Source organism: Lingula anatina, chromosome 1 (genome assembly GCF_051362555.1).
Source record: "Lingula anatina isolate TDL-2025a chromosome 1, LinAna3.0, whole genome shotgun sequence".
In the NCBI taxonomy this organism is placed as follows: domain Eukaryota; kingdom Metazoa; phylum Brachiopoda; class Lingulata; order Lingulida; family Lingulidae; genus Lingula; species Lingula anatina.
The window spans coordinates 59,357,467-59,384,151 of record NC_141767.1 but is presented as its reverse complement, the minus strand read 5'-3'; the positions used below and the strand labels follow the sequence as shown (position 1 = coordinate 59,384,151).

Sequence of the window (26,685 nt, the reverse complement as noted above, 5' to 3'; positions counted from 1 at the left end):
TATATATATTGAAAAAAGCTAAATATATCAACGGTATGATGCATTGTTCACTGGGCAAAGGCAAACAATGTTTTGGCCTCTCTTATTGTTGTTTTCTCTCTGAAGGATTGAAATTTCAAATCAACAAAATCCTGCCTCAAAACAGCTTTGCCTTGACCGTAAGATAACCTCAGCTGAGGTGCTGATAAATGCGTTAGGTGAGAAACATGGAATCCAGCACAATCCCATTTCAGTGGAAATACTCGTAACATACATGTAACTCCACCATGACGTCAGACAGATAAAACAATGCTTCAGCGTAAATTAGATGTCAATTAATATTTAAAAATAAAAAAAATATATATATATAATTATCTTAAATTATATAACTTATTTTAAACAATCATGATTAACAAACAGAAACTTTAAAAATACAAATGTTATTTTCTGGTGAATCACTGAGGATTTTCGACAAAACATTTTGTATCTTGCAAAGCTAAGCACTTTCGGTATTCTGGTATAATGTCTAAATGTAATAAGATTCATTACCAATTTTTAATGAAATCAACGCAGTACATGTTCATAAATTTAAAATGTTCTTAACGCCATTCTACAGGAGGTATGTCTACATGTTAGTAAGCCGTGTAATCTGCATGTGGCAGTATTTTCCCTGGTGTATGCAAGGGTCTCATTTGAAGACAACCTGAGTTCAATCCGCTGTCTTTGGGGGGCAGACATTTCAAACAGAGTTCTAATTTTGTCTCTAACTGTCCTATTCATAAGGAAATATATAACTGGATTGTAAGCGTGTGAAGCTTTGGCAAGAATTGCTGAAATTACAGTCAACAGTGGAGGAACTGACGGAGCATTCTCAAAGGTTATCCAAAAGCTGACTATAGCGTATGGCGTCCACGCCAGCATGAATCCTAGCCCCATAGCTGCAGACATCTGAAACAGCATCACATGATATGACTCACTATTTAGCGATAACAAAAAATGGTATTCGAATGGTTAATTTACGCAGGTATGCTCTCTTAGCATGAGGCAGGGGTGAACGGTATTGTTTAATGAGTAACCAACATTTGACAATCCATTCCTGACAATCGCTATAACTCTGTAACAATCTGGGGAAATTTAAATATAATTAAGTGTGGTTTTTTCAAATCCCGCCATCACTTTGAGTACCGGCTTCCGGGATCTATGTCAAGGTGTTTGACGGCTGAAATTTGTCAGGAGGTGATTCATTACTTAATTTTCGGCGACATTAATTCATAGCATTTATCTGCTAAAATGACCAAAACGTATTACTTGTCCTAAGAAAAGTTTAGCAAAAGGCGGATTATAAACGTGCACTTTAAAGTAGTGCTTTAAAACTTAGGCTTTATCTTTTTAAGGATCAAGGTTTTGTCGAACAAGGACCAAAATTGCATTCTAGGAATTCAAAAGCTTACTCACGCATAGTCACACGGATAGAATCCAAGATAAGCACTTTTTTGCAAGGAGAGTACACAAATGACCCATACCTTACACAAACGGATTTCCATCACATCCATTTTCTTCAATCTTCTCGATTTTTTATTTACAATTCTTTTTTGGGCGAACACTTTTCGTAGAATACAGCCATAACATGCGCTCATGATAGCCAGTGGAGCAACATATCCAACGACAACCAGGGTAGCTACGTAGGAAACCTGGCCTCCTGATCGACTGTCCCACTTTAAAGAACAGGACGTTCCGTGAGGGTCTGGCCCATATTCGCCCCAGCCAAATAGAGGTGGTAAACTGCAACCCAATGAGTACAACACTGATCCCAAAACTCCACAGTTGATTTTACACACAGACAGCTCTGTAATGGAGAGTTGTGTAGACATTTTGAGAAACTGTTTGAAACGAACATTTTATGTTATTTTTTTTGATGACAATCCTAAAGTCATTACATTGCAAAGATCCATTTTAGCCACAATAACTTGAGAGGTAAGTTTTAAAAAAAGTGAAAAGAATCCATAACAAGGAAGGCTTAAATAAATGGAACTCTTCTAATCATCTCTACTATACATGTTTTTACCAGCATTGCTTGTCTTGCACAATTTCATGTATCTTGAAATACTGATAGCTGTTAGTAGGCCAATGCTGTAAACCCCTGCAAAAAAGCTGATGAAGCCGTAGTATATGCAGCCTAAAAAAGGAAAAAAGTGTAGAGCTTGCCGCACGCTTGTCACACACGTAATGAACGGTATTGTAAAAAGGAGAACTACCTAGAACAGGCGTTGCTTTGGCATATCTCAACATTGCAGGATGCTTAACATTTTGTTCTGTTCCTGTCATATTGTTCCACGCATAATGCTTAACATACTTTCTACGTTTGAAAAATGTGATCCATACATTACCTGCATTACCAAAGCTCCACTGGTGCTTAAACAATGAATAAATAGCAAGTGGATAAGCAAAAACAGGCAAGCTTATGTCAGATATGGCCAAATTGAGAATAAGTAAGTCGTGCCTATGTAACTTGGTCCGCAATGTACAGAATATTGTGAATACTATTCCGTTTAATATAAGAGCAAAGACATCTGAAACGAGATAAGAAAAAGTGTGAAAACTACTCAAACCAAAGTGGACTTTTTTAATATATGTTCTTCGAAAGTAGTTGATATCAGCTACACGAACTGACTATTAGAATGAACATTTACACTGCAATTTAAATCAAAGTGGCCGTTTTTTAATATATTTTCTTTTAAAAAGTCTATAAGCTACATGCACGGACTATGACAATGCACACTACATAACACTGCAGTATCCAAATATGCCAATTTTACACTGTTATTATCACCAGATATCCATCATGTATAAATTAATGTACATTGTACATGTTATGCTGAATTACTTTAAGACCAATTCAAAATTAATTTTTACAAATCAATACAAACACAATTACCAACTATTGTCAAAGACACTCCCAATACGACATCTTGCCAAGGGAGTAAACGGGACGCATAGTCAACTGCAGATGAACTGCTATTCGAGGTACAATTGTTCATCCTGAAAAAAATTCTTAGAAGATTATCGAAATACATGGTACTAGTGTAATGAATACATATGAGTGACAATATAAAATATATGAGAGAGAGAGAGAGAGAGACTATGCTGTGAGACACGTAAGTGAATATAAAATAAAAACTCTAGTTGCTTCCCTCTAAAACAATATGAAGCTTACGTATACACTAGACAACTCGTTTCAAGAATCACGATTATGTTATTCGCTAAGCAGTAACTTTCTTTTTAATGGCACTCTGTTTATCATACACAGCATACATTACCATAGCAAAATTGTCGAAGGCCTTTATTACACCCCTCATCCCTCTTATTAATTCAACGGGAAGGACTTTTGAATAATATATGATTTCACGAAGAAAATGCAACCATGAAAAAAAATTAAGAAGATGCCTATGCCTCTTTTGTGCCTCCTTTCAGCGATTAACGCGCCCATTGCATGTGCAAAAAGGAGTCCGAAAGATATTAGAATGGCCGCCACTGATCGCCATTGATCGCCTATAAAGGTACAGAGAACTCAGTGATGATGCTTAATGATCGCTATCACATAGCATGAGACGCAGTAGGTTTCACAGGGGACTTCCAGCAGAGGCAGACAGGTCGCTCAGTGGACGCACAAGTTTCTCGCAGTTTTAAGGATATTGAAACCCTTTATTATCATCCAGATACCGAAAATGAGGTTTTTCAAGAAACTAATTATTCAATAATGCATCTATCATTGTGTTGATTTACAATAATAAAAAACCCTCGAAAACCTAAAATATCGGCATTTATATTTCTCGCTGTGCACAATGTATAAGAATAGGCAACTCAAAGCTTTAATCGTCAATTTAACACCTTTCTATTTCGAGGTGAGATAGCAATAGGTATGGAGCGTAACTTTATCCCTGAACAAGATTTTATCACGAAAATTGACAGAGTTGACCACGAATTATAGGCTACGATCCCATGCCGTCGTTTTGGTTTAAATGCCGTTATGTTTAAATGTTGTTATGGAGATATGAGCCCGTAATTACAGATTTTCATTAAACAAAGCCATTATTTTGCTTCATTAAAGACAAAATCTGAACTAAGACTTTAAAGAAAATTCGCCGGCAGGGTTTTGGAGTACTAAATGGTGTCATTAAATCGGTGTTAAAACGGTGATCGTCGGTTCTCAAGTAAAAAAGAAATTTGAGAAACCGATTTTTCAGTTTTAGCCCAAAATCGCAATTATCACGTCATCCATAAGATGTAAATGTTAATTAATTTAGTCACTGAACACTGAAAAGAATGTATGTAAGGCAGTAATTAAGGAGTTTGGGGCTAAGAGTGCATGACAATATCCTTAAGGGTATTTCAGGGTAAAATTCAGATTTGGTCGTTTCAAGGACGCACAAGGATCGCAGATGCATTTTTACACTGAGACACGATTTTCTTGCTTTGACGACCATTGAGCGTCCTGCCCACAATTTGGTCCTAGAAGAGACGCACAAAGTTCGCCGTCCAGTGTAAACGTGACTTTACTTACAGCAGGTACCTGTATCGCTAGTCCCAAATCTGGAATTGTTCGCCCTTTACTTAAAAAAATAATTTTGGTCCTGATATTTTGCTGAATTGCCGACTTAAATCAAACCTTCCATTTCTTTCAAAGTTGAATGAAAAAGTAGTGGCTGTTAGACTGTTCAATCACCAACACCAACAACCTTGTTGAGGAGATGCAATCTGGTCCTAAGGCAAAACGCAGATAAGAGTCAGCTCTTCTGAGGATTAAGAATGAGCACTGATAGCAACTCTGCTTTGTCACCACTGGTTCTCTGAGCGGTCTTTGACACCGTTGTTTTCGGAACGCCTCAAGGCAGTGTTCTAGGGCAACAACTGTTTTGCATTTATACCTTGTCACTTTGTGCCCTTTTACACCATCACAAACTTGCTGTGTTATATATATAACCTTAAACTGTTTATGGATAAAATTACCAATTGTATAGCTCACATACGCGCCTGGCTTATCAATAACAAGCTGAAAATAAATCACCATATAATAAGGAACTTGTGTGGAAAGTGCAACCTTCTCGGTTTTCTTGCTTTGGCGACCATTGATTGTCTTGGCCATACATGTATTTTGGGTGGTAGAAAGGTAGCACAATGGTTGCAACTCAGTGAAAATGGGGCTTTATAGGTGGATGAGGGAAAAAATCTCGCATGTATCGTACCGCACCTGGTTAAGTTTCCCTTAGTCACACAAAGAACCTTTTCAGTTTCAAATTGCTTCAACCCAGTATGTAAAAGAATTGGCATTTCAGAATAGAAAGAGGATTCTTCGTGACCTTATCGAAAGTATACGTGTTCTTTAAGTCTTTTTCTTCTTTTTTATTTTAGAGGAAAAATAAAGACAAACGTGGACTCTTTTATTGATTCCGTGCAACTATCAGCTCATTTTATTGATTTATTTCAACTAAATATTGGACCTACTGGGAATGCAAGAAGTTGCAGAAAATACATACAGAAAGCAAGTGGCTGTGGATATCTTGAGAAGAAAATAACTAATTTGTACAATTTTCAATTTTCTTATTTATCAATTCTGATAAATATACACACAATGGACAATAGAAGAGTCACCCCCTGAATCAGAGTAATCAAAGTAGGTAGATCTTGAGTAGTTATAATGCCTGGTCTACTTATAATGTGACTAATGAGTATAAAACCGCTGTACAGTGGAATTGTATTGTTGGGCTTTTTGTGAAATTTGATGTAATAAAATGATACCGGGAGCATATCATTCCACAGTCATTTATCTCCCCCAAAGTGTTGGTTCAGTAGGGGTGACACTTGTCCAGTGTGTGTGTACCTTGCCCCACTTCGATATATCTAACTAACCGCATTACTGAAGATATGTACAATGTACATGAATAATGTTATTATAAACATGGCATTTTCGCGTTAAAATTTCAACTATAACATTTTTCCAGTGATATTTTACAGATTCTCGTCACAATCAGGGTGTATCACGAAGACGGTATTTTCAACGACGAGAACAAGATGGTTTCGCTGTCCCAAATATCCAGAGTCAGCTAGAATCAAATTTGGGCGCTTTGGGCACTTCCTCTTACTTGTACTTCCTAATTTCTCTATTTTTTCTTGTTTTACTTTGTTGTTTTGTTGGGAACGGACACTGGCATATTGATTATTTCATTCATAAATAAATAAGAAAAGTGAAAGGTGAATTTAAAAAGTTTCAAGCTTTGTTGGAGGAATGCCGCGCCCCTTACAAGAGATAATTGCAGTCCGAGGTAGAAACTTGCGTTATTAGATACGTGACCTTTAACGAGAACATCCTGTTGCTCATTGTGTTGCCTTCGATCATTTTCGATTTCTGATAATAGATCTAAGGGGCATGCTTTTCCATAATTAAATGTACTACATTGGAGATATTTACAATTTTACCTGAAACATCACAAACACACTTCTACTGCATCATAAAGCGCATTATCAGAAGCTAGCTTTTTAAAATATCTTTTTGTTTGACATTAACTGAAAATTTATCAGAAGGCTGTCATACCCTTACCATAATTAAATGTACTACATTGAAGATATTTACAATGTTACCTGAAACATCACAAACTCACTTCTACTGCGTAATAAAGCGCATTATCAAAAGCGAGCTTTCTTTTTGTTTGAAATTAACTGAAAAATTATCAGAAAGCCGTCACATCTATTACTTTAAAGGAAATCATGTACTGGCATCTGATACCTGAATATCTGATACGCTTCATTCTTCGTGTCTTCACATCTACAGGCCTTTCAGACCGAAGGATGGTCATCGAATTGGTTTGGTTACTTAGCGGTAGTACCCACAGTCAAATGAAAAGCAGAGATAACTGGCTTTGATTGATTCTCAGAAAAACCCATACTCAAAGAAAGGCACGTAAACTACCATTAGCTTGATCATATAGATCTACGTATGTGATTTTCATAGCGCAGTGTCACTTCCCAGTGGATACTTTACATCTTTTGATGCTACATGTACCTTGCGTGAGATTCCGTTTAAGGAGAATAAGAGTGAATTTCTTTCTTTTGCATATAATATTGTTGATACGTTGACTACATGACAAACGTCCATGACCGCTGTATGCAAAATTAACTTTATTATGTTCGTTGAATAGAATTCACTGACAATAACATTACATGTGACTGAAAACATCGTGTTGTATTGCAAAAATCGCATAAATATGGCGCAAACCATGTGTGGAATTCTTTATAGCACTCACGCACCTTTACTAAACATTATCTTCTCAGACATTCCAGGTCCCCTTCACCCGCCTTTGTATATGCAGCAGTCTTTTCTTCTGTCATAAGGTGTTTAGATTTCACAAGTTCTTTGCCAATAAAGACGGACGTCACTATGCCTCACTTACGTTCACGCAAAGCTGCTGAAGTTGGTCATTAAATACTTTTTGATTGACACAATACATCACAAATGCAGGATAAAACAAAAAACTGCAAAAATAACACTCAGTCACACTCTCTCACCTAAGAGCAAATGTGGCATGTTAATGCCCTTTCAGTTAATGTTAATTATTCGTACGCTAAATATCCAGGTTGAAAAAAGTGACTTATCTATTTACCAAGTATTTTTCGCCACGCTCTTAAAGCTTCTACCAAGAATATATTTTTACGTTATTAAGTTTTTTTTTAATATATTCTGTACCATATGACTAGTTTCTTAGTATGTACACATTTAGTTATAATATATTTTCCCACTTCTTTATTTTAAACATGTCTCTTCACCCATGGAATTTTCGACGGTTTTATAATTGCCTCACACTTACCATTTTATGCCCCAGCTTTAAACTCTCTTCCTAGCTGATACCCATCACATCAACCATTTAACAATGATAAGATATTAGTATATACGATTTATAGAATCTCTTTATATACTATATTCTGTGTGAAAGTCTTATTTCCACACTTGCCCTGAGTCTAAGATTTTGAGACTTTAACAAAAATGTTCTGGAACGATATGATAATAGTAATTTTAAAAAATACAGAAAAAAGGGAACTGAGTGGGAATCGAACCCACTTGGTCGTGAGCGTTATTGAAAATATATGACACCAAAGCTTCTTTTAATATTGCCAGGCTTATCATTCCGAAAAAAAACATTTTCAAATTATATTGATCTCTTTTTCCTCTGTTTTTTTTTAACTTACATGATTTAATATCGGCAAGAAAATGTTTATATCACTGTTATTTTGCCAAGAAGTGTGACATTTCTTACTTTCCACTGATATCCTGATCATGGAGGTTAATTTTGCCTCCATATTTGGTTTTGTCATCTTACCTTCCCCCTCCCCCCCCTCATTTTAATTGATATTGTGAAAAGAACATATATTTAGAGTAACGTTTTGACCAAATCCGTATATACTTCAGTATTAGAAAGATCAATATGCAGGCCGGAGAATTTCGAGTTTTTATATAAGACAAACATACATACATGTACCCATGCATTCATCTAGAGACTGCTCACTTCTATAGTATCATGTGCATAATGGGACATTTTAAGTTATTTTGCACCTGTGTAAATACCCTTTATACTATCATCATTTCGTGTGAGTGCCACAAGTATTTCGGTGCATAGAATAAAGAGATAAGGATCGAGGAAGAGGGCCCCCTGGGGTCATCCCCTGTGAATTTTAAAGAATTTTGACATATCCCCTTGATTTACTGAAGCAGAAATATTATTGTAGAATTATGATAGCCATCTTCTAACTAAATCATCCTAGTTAAAATTTTGAAACCTTTTGAATAAACTATCAAGACAAGGAATCGAATGCTTTATCAAAGTCGGTTAGTGACAGTTACCCACGAAAATTTTCTTCTTCATAATACTGCATTTTCGTTGTAAATAAATCGAGCGTCTCCTCCAGTGTAACCCGACATGAATCCGGTTTGGTCCGGATATATTAATGTATATTAATGTATCTAATACAAAATGTATTCTAGCAGCTATATAAGGAGTTTTTAAGAAAGTGGCGTGGTTTATTCCCTATCGGAAGGGAAGCAATTATACCTTTTTTGCGCAACTGATAAATGTCCAGATTCGTAAGCAATATAGCAAAATTTATTGACCTGACAACAAAAGAATCTAATTGTCTACAAAAAATTATTAAATTCGACTGAAAAGCCGTCAGTTACCTTAGGTTAATTTGATTATATTAGAAAGTGCTTGTAATGCCTCTGTGATAGGCTCTTCTAATTATCTAGCTTCCAAATAATTAAGATTTTAAACATAATGAAGGGCTACCCCATTGTCCAAATTACCGTTTTCTAATATATTCTTCGATATATCCTGAGTAACAGGGGAATTAGCTGAATTACACTCTTTATATGTATAAATGATTTGATGATTTGACAATGAACAATAATATATATACAAGACATTTACGTAGTTGAAAGCCGTACATTTCTGTGCAAAATATCATCCATCTTGGATTTGCTCAAAAGTCGAAGGATACACAATTTTTATTCATCATATACATATTGAAGGGGTATTGAAGATATGGTAAACACTGAGAAACAAACTAGATTTAACTTGAAAATGCTCATATATCTTCCTGGTAGGTGTTGATGTCCACACCGTTAGGGCTATATTCCTATGGCTTTGGCGGTCATCTTGATTTGTTCAAATTCCCCATGCTAGGATTCCTTAGGACTTTTATTAGTATGTTATTTTAGGGGCTTCACAGAAAAGCACTGTGATAAAAAAAAATGTTGCAATTTGTTTCCAGATTGGCCCAAAAATTGGCTCAGATTTCCTGTACAACTATCACACCAATGCACGGAAATATTTTGAAAAGCACACTTTAGTAGAGAAATTTTATCGATTTTTTTAGCTACGAGTCTATCGAATAATAATTTTAAATTGGCAATAGCATATTCGTGATGTATAGGTAAAACGATTTTAATATGTATGGAGCTGATATGCAATTTGTTCGCGTGTGGAATAGATGTCATCAAAACCCAATTATTTTCTTTCATCAAGAAAAAGCTCCTTGAGGAAGTTGATTTACAGTGAGATTCAAAGTTACCGATGTTTATGTCAAAGCTATTACCTCCTACTCACGAATTATGTTCGACCAGCTTCTCCCAAATATGTAAGTTCTGTCTGACAAAACATTGATGCCGACATAGTCTTCCTGACATATCAAAAGTAACAACAGCATCTACAGGTACTTTTATGTGAGGAGTTTTTAAAAAAAAACCTGATTGGGAAGCTAAGTAGCTTGGCGGGATATCCAGACATTTTTTGATAACTGTAAGATGAGAAGAGACAATGGAAAAGTCACATAATCATACCATTAACAATTATAATTGTTCATAATCTATAATATACAAAATAGGCACAGGTATTACGTTGAATACCCGTTATATAAAAACGCACCTGCTCTTTTGAACCAATAATACATGCAAGAAGAGAATGGGCAATGCATAAGTGGCAATTATGAATGGATGGATAAATAGGCTAGTATAGGAAGTTTAGGCCATCTGACAGAGATCAAGGTAGGCCTACACCGGCGGTCTTTCGTTAACTATTTGTTCTTTTTTCAAATTTAGCTGGAGGAGGAGCATAACATGCATGTCAAACAACAGACAGTGCAGCTATTTTTTCAACAAAAATGTGACGTGTCAGCCAAAATCATTGATGAGATACACAGTATTTGTATATTACTTTCAGGATACCGTACAGATAAATTATTTCACCTCGTTAAATAACAAAAACCTTAACTTTGAGCATATTTCCATGATTCCTGGAAATCACTACTTGGGTTTCCTTTGTTGCTTAATTTCCTATTTGGGCGTCAGTTTGTCACGACCTTACTTTCAAGCACAACAAAACAGATCACAATATAGATATACCTTGCATGAAAGTTTAAAGTCCCCAAACCCTCTATTTGCTAGCGATCGACCGTCTGCTTGATTACCGTCCTCAGATCCCTCTGTTTAACCCGGTCTCTGCGGTCCGTACTACTTATTATCCCGTCACAATTATAAAAAATGACTTTTTGTCACGGTAAGACGTGGCACTAGCAAGTCATAATTTTCCGAAGATGCCAATGAGGAGCCAGATACCAGACCACAACTTCGACTATTCTTTCCCGCATCAAAGTTGTCTACATATCGTGGTTTTTAGATCCAAATTATATTCTGTAGGGAATGAAAACTGAATACAATCTACACTCCTCTCTATGTCTCTTTCAAAGAGGAAACATGATGCCCGGATAGGGAACAAGCAAGCTTTTTACACTACGGAATGTATAGAACAATTGGTCCCGTGTTCGTTCTATACATTCCGTTCTAAACAGTCTGATCAATCGATTTCTTTGCAAAAAAATCAAATCACATGTTATAGAAGAGCGTTTTATGAAATTTTGAGTTGATGGATTGTTATTCCAAATCTTAAAGCTGAGGTGAGAGAGAGGCACTACAAGTGTACAATAAAGCGCATCTACAATTGAATTTAGACTCTGTTGTGATCAAGTTGGCAGGTTTAACATATGATGATTATAAAAAATAAAATTCACATTTAGTAAAAACGCGAGTAAACAACAACTGCTACAATTCCCCCGGTGCTAAAACAATCAAACTACCACATGCAGCGCATGCAGTCTGAACGATTTTCTATTTACGACATGCTTTTGCTTTAAACTTTATCAAATACCACATAGAAAAGAGCATTTTAAAACATTTTATTCAAGTTCAGGCTTTGAGATTAACTACGATAGGTATAATCTAGTATTACTGAACCATTGTCTTAGTACGTGTACATCTGTATCTACATTGTACCTGTTTTGTACATTCCAAAATGTAGCAATCGCTGAAACAGACTAAATCTGTAGAGAGGCAATCTAGTATTTGAGTGTAAAAATAGCCTTTCAGATACAGATCATTTCCTGGGGCTAGGATTTCATTTAATCAAAACTTCAATTTTCTCAGTCATGTTGCAAATAACACATTCAGGTAAATGTTAAAAGAAATTAAAAAATAAACTTTTGAATGAACGACATCAACAATTGATTGTGCCAGGTGAGAGTTTCATGGTTTATTTTATATTTCATTTTATTTCGGGACTGATGGGTGTTATGGGCGACATAATTATCCAATTTATTCCCTGTAATTAACACCGACCGCCTAATTATTTTGTATCTTTTAGTACTCTAACTAACTAATTTTAAAATCTTTAGAACTTTTCTCAATATTAAGGAAAATACATAAATCGTTATCCCAACCACCCTCAAGTTTACAGCACCTTGAAACATTATATTCTAGAAGGTTAGTCCGAATACCGCATCGTCTATTTTTTCACCTTGGGTGACTTCGAAGAAGGTTAATTACTATATGGTCCCATTCAGAGAGATGATCTGAGTGCTTCCGGTATCTGGTCCACGGCTTAAATATGGCGCACATCATGAAAGGAAGCCCTCTTAATCCTGTAATGGTCTCTCCGCCTCTCACACGCCTCACACGCCTCCCGGAGTTTTTTTTTTTTTTTTTTTCAAAGAAACAAGTCCACCCTGAATTGGTTTTGGCAATATTTATAACATTGATTTTCATATTTTGTTTGTGGTATAAATATTTCGTACCTAAATTAGTTTCCATGAGCATATAAACAAAATGTGAAAATGGCCACACCGCGTGGATGAGGATGAAGCACTAATTAGTTGCCCATTATACACGACATACAAAAAGAAACTCTTTCAAATGACACAAATAGAAACTCTTGTTTTAAATACAAATTTATGTATTTATCTGTAGAACAGTGACCGATTCAAATTTTTAATGAACAGCTTAAGAAAAGCAGAGCAATTAGCTTTGGCTACATGCATCTTTTGAGATGGGAGTCTGTGCTGCATCCTTCACCCAATACCGTGCATAGACATTTACTTTCACTGTTAATGTCTACTTTAAATACAAAAAACTGGATAATTTGTATATATTTACATTTGTATCTGGCTTATAATCTAGGCATCATCATTATTTATCTCTGTACATTTTCACCAGTTCAGGCTAGTGTGCAAGTAAAGAAGAAGGATTCAACTTTTAAACCGCATCGTGTCAAACCTACAACTGCATGCAAATACCATCAACCTTTATAAACCTTTAAACAAAGTACAACATGACAAGACATTACCTGATGTAGATACCTGCCTATTTGTAGATCCGTACTGGTGACATTAAAAAACTAAAGACAATGCTTTTTAATATACATGTACAGGTGTAATATATTAGTTCCCTTTGCGTGTTTTGAGTTATAAAACAAATAATCAGCACGCATGCATGGACAAAAACCATATACATGTAGCAAATGCTAACCATGCATGAGGTGTTTTATGGCTGCGTTACTGAATCTTTGCATGCTGGCACTGGTTCCATTTGTATAAATTAAATGCGTTTCTTCCATCGGCAGAAACCTAATATAATCTAAGCAATCTTCTTTATACGAGAATATTGTACTTAAAATAGATTCAATTACGTAAGGATCCCCTGCTACTAAGCTTTCTTGGATATTGAGGGGAGAGGGAGGGTTAATAAAATATAGGGAAAAGGTATGATCATATTTAATAAATACTTTGTATTTGGTAAGAATGGTTTTATTTTTGCCTTTTCAATATATATATATATATATATATATATATATATATATATATATATATATATATATATCCTCCTAGTACTTCTATGGCTTTAAAACTGCAGAACACGCTTCTTTCTTTCGTCTTACCTTCAAAGTTCCCATTCCATAAACAGTACATTATATAGGCCTACCACGTTTACATCACGGACGATCAAGCACCAAACCGAAGAACTTGCTGAAGAAAACATACGGGTATGTTTTATTTTTTAGTCCACGTTTTAGTCCCTTCCAGTCCTTTTGTTGGTTACTATTGGGTTCTACATGTTATAAAGTTAGCTTTCACAAAAAAAAAAAAAAAAAAAAAAAAAAAAAAAAAAAAAAAAAAATCTAAAATAGATTTGTTGCAGTGAACTAAGATAGAGAAATTATGGGTGTAGGAAACAAAAATTCACTGAATAATTGAACAGACTGCATTGTTTTATTATGTTATCCTAATCTCAAACAACCTTTGGAAAATGACTACGGTTCATTGCCGAGACGTATGAATCAAAGGTTGGTCGGAATACCTGTAATGCGCAGTTCAACAATGTGACACATGTAAAGCATGACTCTAACTGGTAAAACAAGCCTGGATATGAAAGCTACACTAAACTTCCAATATGACTTTTCAAAAGAATAACAAAACCGGCACGACACAAAACGATTGTCCATATAATTATAGTTCATATCCCTTTTCTTGAAAAAGATCATTATCTTCCCTGGTTGGAAGAGAGCCAAGTTTAATAGTACTAGTACACGACGTGACATTTACTGAAATCAATTTCAGTCACTTGCATTCCCACTTTTAGACATCTACGTCACAGACCCACCCCTACCCTTCCCACCCGAAACACACTCACGGAAGTACATACAGACACGTTGCAAGCACCGTGAACTTACAGTATATCAATAGTTGGCATGTAAGTGGGGATGTGATTTTTTTTTTTATTTCATAAATAGTTTTATTAAAGTTGGGTAACCATATTAAGGAAATGCATATAACAAAGAGTTTTTTTTTTTGGTTGCCTACTTGAATATCTCTATCATATAACATATACATGTAGCATTCTGTTGTAGCACACATTGCACAACACGTGATCTCTGGATGGCTGCATAGAACTAAGATGATGTTTTGTCCAGCAATGGCACTCATATGTGGTTGTATCCTTTGAATGAATCTTTCCAAGTTGTCTTCTCCGCTTGATGTGATCCTGATTATATAGTTTGACCTCATTTTTGTCGCTCTTCTATTTATCAATAGATGTCGATCAAAATGATCTCTGTCCCAATCATTTAAATCCCCTTTACACTGGACGGCGTCCTTTCTGCGTCCTTTGTGCGACCATGAAACTGGCATCGTTGTGGTCGTAAAAAGGAGGCACAAGCATCGCTGTTGTTGCAAAATGAAAACTGAGTGGTCGGCCAGTTGTCGGCACGTTAAGTTTTATTGTTTGTTTTTTTTTTACTCCCAAAAAGGGCCGTACAACGGGGCGCAGAAAGGACGACGTCCAGTGTAAAGGGGGCTTTAGCTATCAGTAATTTCTTCTACCTGCCTGGATGCTTGACTTGCTGCTGTTCTGCATTCCTGGTAATCTGTCTCATACACAACACAACCTGATTGCTTCCTTTCATTTGCCATCCGACGCCAATTACAAGTTTTCTTCTTGCAATTTTGGCAAAAACACTGTTATGGAGCCATCCAAAACGGCGAGGCCAGCAGACCTACTGTTTGATGGTTAAATGCAAGGACGCCGGCGTGTGACGAAGGTATATCAAGTCAATTAGTGTTCTTATATGGTAATATTAAACAGGACACATACAGAGGCATTCTGAAATGCAAATAATACTTCCATTGGCAAGAAGTGAATTATGGAACAACATTGTGTTACAGGGTGACACCGCACCGCAAAGCTATATAGAACGTGACACTGGAAACATTGCCCATGCTTTTATTTTAACCCGTCGTGTGAAGGCGAAACAATGGGTAGTCCCGTTAATTCTTATATATTGCCGAAAGAAAACAAGAAATGTCAAGTCTGGCGGTTTTATATTTTATAATTATAGTTAACTAGAATTATGATCGAACTACAATTTTACCCCTGTTTCAAACCCTGCTGAGTGCCAAGTGGAGAAACAGCAGGTGCCGTTTCTGAAGGACTGGTATGGTCTCCGGAGGCGGACACTCTGACCGCAAGACTATCAGGTGTTTAACATGGTGTATATATATCATGAAAGAGTTTGGTTCATGCTTGTTATGTTGACTTAAAACCCGTAAGTAGACGTTGTCTTCGTGACTTAGATATAACGCACGAAATGCAATCAAATCATTGTCAGACTTTTGCAAGGTGGCACAAAGAAAACCGAAGTGCACATAATGGTCGGTGATATATATATATATATATATATATATATATATATATATATATATATATATATATATATATATATATATATAGTACGATTCATTCGCTAACGCTCGGTAACTACATGTTGCACCTGTACATGAACTCTCCAACCCCTCCTTCTCTCGGAACTCACTCCCAGCCTCTTGACTCTCCAATGCTCCCTAGTTATGTACATATCTTAACTACTTCAAATTGCAGAGTCAATTGCTTTACACAAGTGTTGCTCAAGGATACCGATATTACACAAGGACTCCTGAGCGACATCACGTCCACCTGCTTTATATACTTATTGAGTATGATATCATGTATAATTTTATGTAGGACATGTACAGGACAGTTCGAAATAGTATATTAACTTGCGTTTCTTTATATGTGGCAAATACTTCACTACACCGCACCAGTTTGACTGGTCCTAATGTTTACTGAACCAAAATATAAACGTACAATCACAAACTGGTGAGTTAAAATATACTTATAAGAAATGTGAAATGTGCTCAGATTTATGTGTCATTTGTGTATTGAATTGTTTAATTTGCTCAAACCAACAAGATCAGTTTTATTTTGGCCCATGTCCCCGGGTTGAGTGTTTCCGCCGAGGGGACTAGTAGGGTATGATATGCGTTAGTCAAATGTGACAGCACTTCACAGATATTCGCTAGTGTGCAGTCAATAAAAGGCCACACCAAAATATGGACTTTGTCCCCTAACAACATAACACAGACAACACAAATCAGAAGGATGCGTGACATTTACATGCTCAATGCTGGGTTGTGCATTATTCCACCATTGGCCGCCTGATGATTTGCTTCAGGGAAACCGGCCATTCATTAGATAAAATTAAATCCATTTTTCTTCGTGCGTTTATATTTTGGTCTAGTTTCATTGCACGGATGCTCTCAATGTACTGGACTGAGTGTGGCATTGCACGATGCTGCAGAGTTAATCTTTTTAAGCTTTATCTTACTGTATTTGGAGCACGGGTCGCAACGCACATGGCACCAATTTTCACAACTACCACAATAGCGTTTGCTTTTCACGCTTAAAAGATAAAAGAGGTGCAACGGGAACTTGACTGGTTTCTGGTTCTATTAAATTGTTTCCATCTCATATCTGCAGGCGGTAAGGCTGTGCTCGACTTATACAGGGGTATGTGCCGAATACTGACTCCAGGTTATTCCTCTTGACACGTCCCTAGTATTTTTTAATCTGTAATCATAACAGTCCATTTTAAGAAGAAAATTGTGGTAAAATTCATTCAGTTTTGCTTGTACACGCATTACTGCTGCAATTTTCACATCAAGAGTTGCACTTCACTCTTTGTTTCAGATATTGATGAGCGTTAAAATAGATTAACCGTTCATGTAGTCAGTGTTACAATATAGTAATCCATAAGGGGAAAATACAATTGTATTCGCTGATCGTCTCCCCGCCTCCACATGCGCCTTTAAACGGATTAAATCTCGGCTCCGAGGTTTAATCGATAAGCCCCGTCAGCGACGGCGAATCAGGGAATTAGCGGCATCATTTTTTTAAGAGGGGTCGGCCATATTTAGTCGGCGGATGAGTTACTCCGCGGATCATCTGTTCTGAATGCGCTCTTTTATTCCCGGTGAGATATTTCCGCTTTCATAAAAATTTTGCCGGTTTCATAATAATCGTGTTATATCAAATTACTATTAAGCTTACTGAGTAGCAGAAAAGGCTGTAATTTAATCACATAAAACACTGTGGATTTCTGGTTGTTTAAAAGTGTTTAAAAAAAAAAAAGCCAGAGGTTGCATTCATAACTGGTCCGCAGACCAAATATGGTCAACCCCACTTGAAAGCGATGCCGCTAATCCCCTAATGGTCTTCCCGCCTACCACACGCACCAGGCCTAAGGGGATTTAGCAATTAAACGGATTAAATCTCGCTTCCAAGGTTTTATTGCTAGGCCACTGTGGTTATTAGTTACAAGAACATGGATTCTTACCCTAAAAACGAAAAAAGCGGATGAAAAGTCATAGAAGTACAATAAGACATCTTCGTATGAACAAGAATAACGCAAATCAGAAAAAAATCAGAAAAAATGTACACATGAATCATATGGAATGTATAGAAACACATGAGGCCCTGTAAAAAATCCCTTCCTAGTGTATCCATTATATTTCTTCTGCTGTGACACAATAGTTACAATTCGCCTCAATCTTTAACAATAGATGTTTGCACGTTTTGAAGCCATGCAATGATAATTATTTCGACAAGTTCAGGTTGTATTGTTAGTCTTAGAACAGAATTAGCAAGATCGTCGTCTGCCTTCCTCATTTTACTATTCCCTAATACCGGTAAATTTTTGTTCGCTGATGATGAAAAATAACCGTTGCCCAAATAACAGAATGAAATCCTAAAGAAAATAAAAACAGAGCACCTGTATAAAAAATGACAACTTACTAACTCGACAAATGAGGCGGAAAAACAGTACAGAAATACAACAATTGATGGAAATCGGTTAGATTGCAACCTGTCCGAAACAGTACACACAGGTACAAAGGTGGCACTTAAAACTTATTCATTAATTTGAGCTTTTTCTTGATTTTATACTGTGGCATGTGTTTCCGTGATTAATATGCTTTTGAAAAGTAAAGCGTATTGAATATCTGACAGAGTATGAGCCACCCTATATAATCTCTTTTGATTTATAACAAATATTAACGAGTGTTATCAATCTTTTGTTATCTGCTGTTGATACTAGATCTTACAGACTTGACATTTGATATGGAATATTAAAGTTTGAAAAGTGTGTCTACTAGTAGGTAAACGTGTTATTTATTTCTAAAACGTGTCTCATGTGAATTATGAGAAATGATAAGTTTGTGATCAGGTGTGTCAGTAACACTTAACTGACTGCCGTGTCTGAAGCACTGCTGCATTACGTAATGCGTGCTGATTTCTTTGGGTAGTACTCTTTGGGCTGGTCTTGGCAGAGCACGGTTTGATAGAAACCTGAACCAGAACAAATACAGGAATATTCCGGAAACCAACTGACTCCCATATGCTCAGGAGCAATTTCACTTCACAAAATGAAAATATCCGTCCACGTAGAGCACCTGTTATTGCACAATATTTGCGGAACCAAGGGTCTAAGCAGCTACTGCGACCATCAAGATCGCCAGATTTGAAGCCTTAAGGCAATCTGTGGGTAGCTAGTCCTCACCGTATCAACTCCCTACTGGTCTTACAACAAATCTGATGACCAAATTGGACAAAATCCGATCAATGCTTGGAATATTATTCCAGTTAAAACTTCAGCAAACCTGTTAGAAGCAATACCTTGTGAGTTTAGAGCCCTGGTAGCAGCCAGATGAGGCCAGACGCAGCACTGACCGTTGCTGTGACCAGACACTTCTGTGAGCGTCGTTTGAGAAGCGTGTAACTCTTTCATAGATGATTGTTTTGAAAATATGGAAGTTGCAATAACACTTTTAATGATTGTTTTGTGACTTAATATCAGTCATGTATTATGTATTGCTTTATCGGGTGAATTTAATTAAAGAGCTGAAAAGTAATTAAAAGAAGATTTAAACCCTTGTTTTCATTTATAAGTCGTAAAAGTTTTAAAAAATCAAAGAAAAATAATTTAGAAAGAATATTCCATATTAAATGTCAATCAAGTCTGTATTTTGCTATATAACCCCCTAAATCTTTAAATAAAAAACAAACTGCTATATGTCTGCTAATTAGACATGAATTTTTTTTAACATACCAGATACACAACCTTGATAAAAATAATGTAAATGCTTATCATATGAAAAATACATTATTCTTTATAAAGACCAAGGAATGTACATGAAAGAAAACAATTGCATTTCACATTCAGGATCATGGAAATGAAAATTGATACAATCCCTTTAAAATTACCAAAATTTCTTAGCAAGATAGCAAAGCTGTCAGATGGACAAATATATGAATGCAAAATGATAGAGGCAGAGATATCAAAACGTCCACGAAGGTGCACAATACATGTATGTTTTGCTTATCTTGATGGACTTTTACATACATGTAACCCTCAAGAACAATTATGAATTCAAAGTTAACTCTGTCTGTCTGTGAAAAAAAGTCTTGTTTCTTCAACATTCGGAATATTGACTCGACAAGAAATTATCTGAATCAATCATCTGCTGCCGCTGTTAGCTACAGGCATCAGTCACTTCTAGGCTGGATTTCTGCAACCCTATACTATATGGATGCCAAGGTGATAAGATATAAATATTACGTATTCAGAATATTTGAGCACGCCTTTTTACTAACTAGTATGTTGCACACTAGAGATTTTCGCATTACTACCATTTAAAGCAACTGCACTAGTTCCCAGGTTGGGCTAGAATTCTTTTCTTTAAAAAGTTTAACTTTTGACACATGCTTCATTTTTTTAATCTGGCATCACCTGATATATAATATAACTGAAATATATGCTGGCATTCTGCACAGCTGCACCGGTAGAGTGAAATACCGTGGAATACGTCTTTCTCTCTGTTCTCACCTCGCACGTTTCTTCATTGTGTGCCCTTTGTTCTAGCCATATCTGTTGTGGTATGTGGCTTCATTTGTCCTCCCCTTTGGCGTAGACCGCGTGACTTGTTAATTAGAACCCCCCGGTAATGATTGGTCAGTGCAAGACTTGTTCTGAACCCTGCAACGCCTTCAGTCTGGGGGCCAGAGACTGCCGCGCTGGATGACTTCCTCATATGAATATATACATGTAGGCTCTGTCGATAAATTTGTATTTATAATCTTCTCCACATATGTTGAGTTGCCATCTCGGGAACTCATCAATAAGGAGGATTCGGGTGGTAACATCGATAACTCTGTCTCACCAGAAGAACGTTAACAAAATTCAGTGGTTTCATCAACCACCGTGGTGGAGCATTACTTCCAAATACATGTAGCTATACATTACTAAAATTCAGCAGTACGTTGGCAGTCAACATGTCACAGTGCCTGTGAATGAAGACTAGTGCACTAATAATTTACGGCGGTTGCATAATCACATGCCAGCGTGCATGAGGAGGAGGGATTGCCTGCTATTGGGGCCATGGACATTCACTTTTAGTAGGTCCTATAACTTTGTTGCAAAAATTGATAATGCTGTGGATAAGTTGCCCTTCATATACTGCATCTCATACCAGAAGAATGCTGGCTACAAATTGAATGTCTTGTTGACAGTGATGTTAAGGCCTACAAGTGTTTACTAGTAAAAATTCTCATGAGTTTCAAGTTTCACCGTTCCAAAGATTAGTTTCACTGTTCCAAAATTAAATGAAACAGCCAATACGTCTATGGGTTTTGAGGTCATTTACCCTACAGATTTCTAATGCTTAATTGGGTTTTTGTTGCTTTATTAATCTGTTTATCACATTTCCATGATTAACAATATTGAAAAAGTTAAACCGATGGTTTCAAAATGCGAGAGGGGCTTCTGCAAAACAGTGAGAGACCAGGTTAGAATACAAGGAAGAAAATCTGACCACAACAGACAAAAATAATACAAATAAAAAAATGCATCAAGAAACAGAAGTCAAATAGGAAATCAGACACCTTGTGTTCAACCTCAACCTTTGCTAAACCCAAATATCTTGCATTGAGTTTTTAGAGGCTGCTGTTGTTTTTTTAAGTGTCCATCAGAATACATCTACATAAAAACATATGCTGTTACTGAACAATGTATACAGCTAAATTGATAGACTTTTCTTGTACGAGTCTTTAAGAAGAGGAGATTTGAAAACGCATGTGATGAATCGTCTGCTGTGAAAAAGGGAACAGTAAAGCCCACGGCGTGATATTATTGTAAAAGTGTGGTACTATCAAGCATTATAAAGATAAAGTTGCAGATCCTTTGCCTTTGGAAACACACCTCAGGGACCGTTTGTGCGAGTGTTGTGGGTAAGATTCTGGTTACGTAATTTAGTTTTTTTTTTCGTGGGGTTTTGGTAGGCCTATAATTAACATGCTTAGATTTGCTAGCGATTTTAGGAATAATTGTATCTTTTGTTCGACGCATAGATATCCATGCAGTGGTAATTATGACACTAGCCTTACACTGGCTAGGCCTATAGTCTTTAAACCATAGCACTGCCCCCCCCCCCCCCACCACCACCACCACCACCACCACCACCCCACCCCAATCCCAATGCAGATGGAGGCTGAAACCCGGGACATCTTGCATCTTGCTTGATAGTAGACCCAGATATAAGATTTTGTTTTGTCATCAAAATAAGTCACAGATTTGTCTACTCGAACTTATAAATTACTGTTAGGTAGTTGGCTAATATTTGAATTTAGTCCATTTCCAATTAGGCTACTTGCTGCATGTGCCATTCGCCCTGTAGGCCTATACTGCCTCTCAATAGGCCTACTTCCGACTAACTCTAACCTGTATTATGATAGGTCTATCCCATACTTCCACTCCAAGGACAAGCATGTCACACATGACTGCCAAATGATCCATACATAGTTCTCGTTTCATACATTGACGGAGGCCTATTCTTAAAAGAAAGAGAAGGGTTCATAATCATTTATTTTTATAGGCCTACCATCTATTTAGCAATAAGAATTAAAACAATACTGTGACCTCTTCAAAATATTAAGATGTTTCATTATCTTATGGCACATGGTATTCACTGGAACCTTGTAGCTTTGTCTTGGATATAGGCCTACATTTGTACGTGTTTTTAGGTTTCTCTGTGGTTTGTCAGATTGGGTTAAACAAATCTCATCATCTTGAACAATCACGACATGCAGGCATTTTTCACTTTCAAATAAAACGAATATGAAGTCTACGGGTGCCTTTCGTTTACTTCACACGCGATTCTCAATTTTTATCCTTATTTCATTTTCAGTGCTGTTGCTCATGCTTGTCACTGATTCTGGTTTTCAGAATTATATGAACACACGTTTCGGTCGAAGTCAATTTCCTAGACAGACGGAAGCGGCATTGCCACTTTCCATGGACTTCAAAATGGCATTTCTCCTGATGGGCAATGTAAAAAAAAAAAGACAATATCGCGCTTGCATGTACCTGGGTTCCAAATAGTCTCGGTTATGTCGCTTTTGTCTGGAGCTACCTCGAACCTACAAACGATTATCTTCCGACAGGCGAAAGCAATATGATATGACCACTGGCGGACCCAGGATTTTGCAGAGGGCGGTGGAGACACAAGAAATGTTATTAATGCAAGGGCAAATATAATTGCAATATGTAGTTTGGAGGAATGGATTTCGCTTGTTACACCTAACACAAAATGACGTGAACATCTCACTTTTGTTCGCTAATGCGTGATTCAAAAGGGAAAATGCGTATTATTCTATGGGACATGCAAAGAGGGGAGATGCTATTAGACGCTCTCTAACTTAGTTAAGATATACGTTATGAAGACGGTTTTGGCGGCCGTACACATTGTCGTCTGACAAGAATTGGCTTTACATTTCCGTTTCATATATGGACTATTTCTTATAAAGGAAGAAAATTAGGACTTAAAACATATTATCTATTGTTACTGTGTAAGCTGAGCTTTCATAGTACACTAGTACTAATTCCTCCTACCTGTATCTATGATCGACACTTTGACATTGCCCTCCTGAAACCCTTTGAATTTATACAGTTCCGTTTCATATTTCGGTATGGGCAAATACTTATAAAGGAAAGATTTTAGGATTTTAAAAACATTCTCTATTGCTTCTGTGTAAGTCCCAAACTAAGCTTTCATAATACACTAGTACTAATTCCTCCTACTGTTAACTTATTCACCTTTTTCCTCCTGATACTCTCCAGTGTGCTGTCCACTTCAGTCTTGCAACAGATCCATCTCTTGGAAATAGTATCTATATAGTATTTGGTGTGTATTATTCTGATAATATTCTTGAACTAGGTCCAGTTACCTGTTAGCCAGTTAGTCTGTTTGATGATTCTACAATATATTTTGTTTGAGATGCATCTTATCAGTCCAAGTCACGTCTTGGCAAGAACATATAAGTCAACGCTAATGTTTCTTTGAAGTCTCATAGGTGTGTTCGCACACTTTTCTTCTAAAATAATAAAAGTTGTTTCTCATAACTACATTCCCTTTACAAGAACTTTACATGACTTCCACATAACATGTAGGCCTACATGGAATGCGTCATCCGCTTCTCTCGTTACGGGTAATATCGTTGATAAAAGGTGATCCATATGAACCCATGCTTTGGCTTTCATCCAGCAGTCAGCATCTGAATGATGTTTAAAGTAAACAGTTTATTTCTTGAATATTTGAGTATTTGTTCAAACATACTAATTCCATCGGCTGGACCTTCACGTTATCATATTGAATAGTTAAATTCTGATAGAAATGGATTTTTAATATTCCGATTATTGATGCGCCTTTAGGCCTAAACTGTGGTGTTGTTTTAACTAAGGACCCGCCTATAATAATATTTTTCTTTTAAAATGCTAAGCATTTATGCGTATTATTTTTAATAGTCCAAAATGACAGTTGTATTGTATTGATCCTTTCATAATGATCTAAATGGTTTTGTATTTAAATGCGTAAGGTGAAATCTTTATACAAAACACAGGATATTCTAACTTGTATGTCAAATATCCTCTTCGTGTCTGCTAAGCATTCAAAACACTTCGCATAATGGAGTTCAGGAAAACCCTTCAAGTCTCACGCTAGCAAGAACTGCGTCAACAACTTATCCCGATTTTATAAATTACGTTTTTAGTCCATGTGATGATAACCAATTACATTGGCGGAGGACAGCAAGTCACTCTGACGTGCGATTTGGGTCATTATTTTCTCAAGGCCGTTCTGATTTATATGACAGCTTATGGAAAATCATTAAAATTAATTTGTATTCGATGATATCCTAAATAAATTTAAAACCTCAATAACAGATTATTTGCACAGCATGGAGCTAACATACAGTACAGCATCTCTCCCTCCCTTCCCCCCCCCTCTCTCTCTCTCTCTCTCTCTCTCTCTCTCTCTGGTTCTTTGACAGATATACCTGTAGGAGTTCCTTGTGACAAATATACATGCAGTACCTTATGGTCAATCCTGTCAATCTTCGCAACTCTTTAATCACATCTTGCGGTCTTCAGTGACAGCGGAAAACACTTCATAAAAGCTGGACCACAGTGGTTCTGGATGCTTTTACAGCTATCTGTTGACAGAGTCCAATAAGTAGTGTAAATACAAAAAACCCTTGGGATTAGTGTAATTTGATATATATTTATAGATTTTTTCTTCGGAAAAAACTTTTCATGCTTGCTTTTGAATGCTACATCATTTTGGTCTACAGTGGTATCAATAATGTATTAGTTATGAAGAATGTAAACTTCTGGAGTAAATGTTCTTTCTTGGCTATGCTACTGATGAGCAACCAATGGATGGTAAAGGCGAAACTAATACGAGTGTGCGCAAATTGTTTGACATTAAACAAGTTTCATACCACCCTTCTTTTCAAAAAGTAGTGAATGAAAAAAGATAAAACACAACAGAGGCTTAAGTTGTGTTGCTAAATGCTAATGAACTGAACTGAATTATGTTTGAAGTCATAAACTGAAAAAGTTTACAAAAAATATTCTGAAGTTTATTATGAAGGCAGGTCGAGTTACATTTCTATCTGGGGGACAGAAGTTCAAATGTCAATCTAGAAAATGTGTTCAGTCGAAGAGCAATGTTTTCTCTCTACAGAATCCGTTATAATGGACGCATTTATAATAATTAAATTTGGCATTCGGCATTGGCATAAATATTCTAATTTAGTCGATTATTGCTAACTCCAGTTTACCGCTGTTTTAACCTAAAAACCAAGCAGATATTATTATAATACCGTAATAGTAATGTTTCCAATACTGGCCACTACCGATACCCAGCTGTTGATAATATTTCCTAACAACCATGTATAGATGCATATATATCTAAAAATACCCCAAACCTGATTTGTATTGATATTGCTAAAAAGTTAACCTGCCTGAATTCAGATATTGATTTGTTTTTGGTCAAATACATGTTCTAGTATAAATAGGGTAAAGGACGCGTATAAGATATGGTTTCTTAATCAAATATATGTACCCATCAGTTAAAAAAATAATGTACATAATGCACCAAAGTATGCATCGACACTGTGCACTAAAAGTGAAGTCATGTAAATGCTGTTATGTTATTACTACATTTACATTTCAAGTTAGATCCTCCCAAACGATATTGATAAATTGCAAGAAAGAGCGCTTGTAATTCGTCCGGCAAATTTGACTAAAGGGACAATGAAGGTCAGCGTGCCGTATGAAACAAGTTTGAACACTAAGTTTTAGAAAGAGACTGAGGCCTGCAAATAAAGTGTCACAAAGGCGCAAAAAGATTTACTGCAAAAAAAAAAAAAAAAAAAAAAAAAAAAAAAAAAAAAAAAAAGCCTGTGGGAAAATACATTTTGCAGATTGAAGAAAGATTTCCCATACCGTACTTAAACCTGTGCTGTCAAGGTTTAAGTATAAAAAATTAAGACGAGTATAGAACTGAAACTAGCGAATATGGACTACAACTTCATTAACTTGTGGAATAACGTTCAATCTTACCTCTTGCAAA

The 26,685-nt window shown here is 36.4% G+C and overlaps 1 protein-coding gene across 2 annotated transcripts; it reads right to left on the bottom strand.

The window, feature by feature from the left end:
* On the bottom strand, positions 1–25,554 carry LOC106180007 (visual pigment-like receptor peropsin). 2 transcript variants are annotated; one of them, XM_087005631.1, is made up of 6 exons: positions 25,143–25,554; positions 2,915–3,018; positions 2,367–2,549; positions 2,045–2,155; positions 1,503–1,825; positions 1–927 (listed from the first exon to the last, which is right to left on the bottom strand). In XM_087005631.1, the coding sequence occupies exons 2-6, from the start codon at positions 3,015–3,017 to the stop codon at positions 568–570; spliced, it is 1,080 nt and encodes a 359-aa protein (XP_086861757.1). In that variant the 5' UTR covers position 3,018; positions 25,143–25,554; the 3' UTR covers positions 1–567. The 2 variants fall into 2 exon arrangements, with proteins under 2 accessions (XP_086861757.1, XP_086861718.1); XM_087005592.1 differs by lacking the exon at positions 25,143–25,554 and adding an exon at positions 23,868–24,322.
* Between the last annotated feature and the right edge of the window lie 1,131 nt (positions 25,555–26,685).

Excerpts from the sequence above, each read along its gene's own strand:
- LOC106180007 (XM_087005631.1), bottom strand. The coding sequence starts at position 3,017 with ATGAACAATTGTACCTCGAATAGCAGTTCATCTGCAGTTGACTATGCG. Across the intron at positions 2,550-2,914 it reads AGTGTCTTTGACAATAGTTG|ATGTCTTTGCTCTTATATTA; the intron begins GTAATTGTGTTT and ends ATCTCGTTTCAG. Across the intron at positions 928-1,502 it reads TGGAAATCCGTTTGTGTAAG|ATGTCTGCAGCTATGGGGCT; the intron begins GTATGGGTCATT and ends ATGCTGTTTCAG.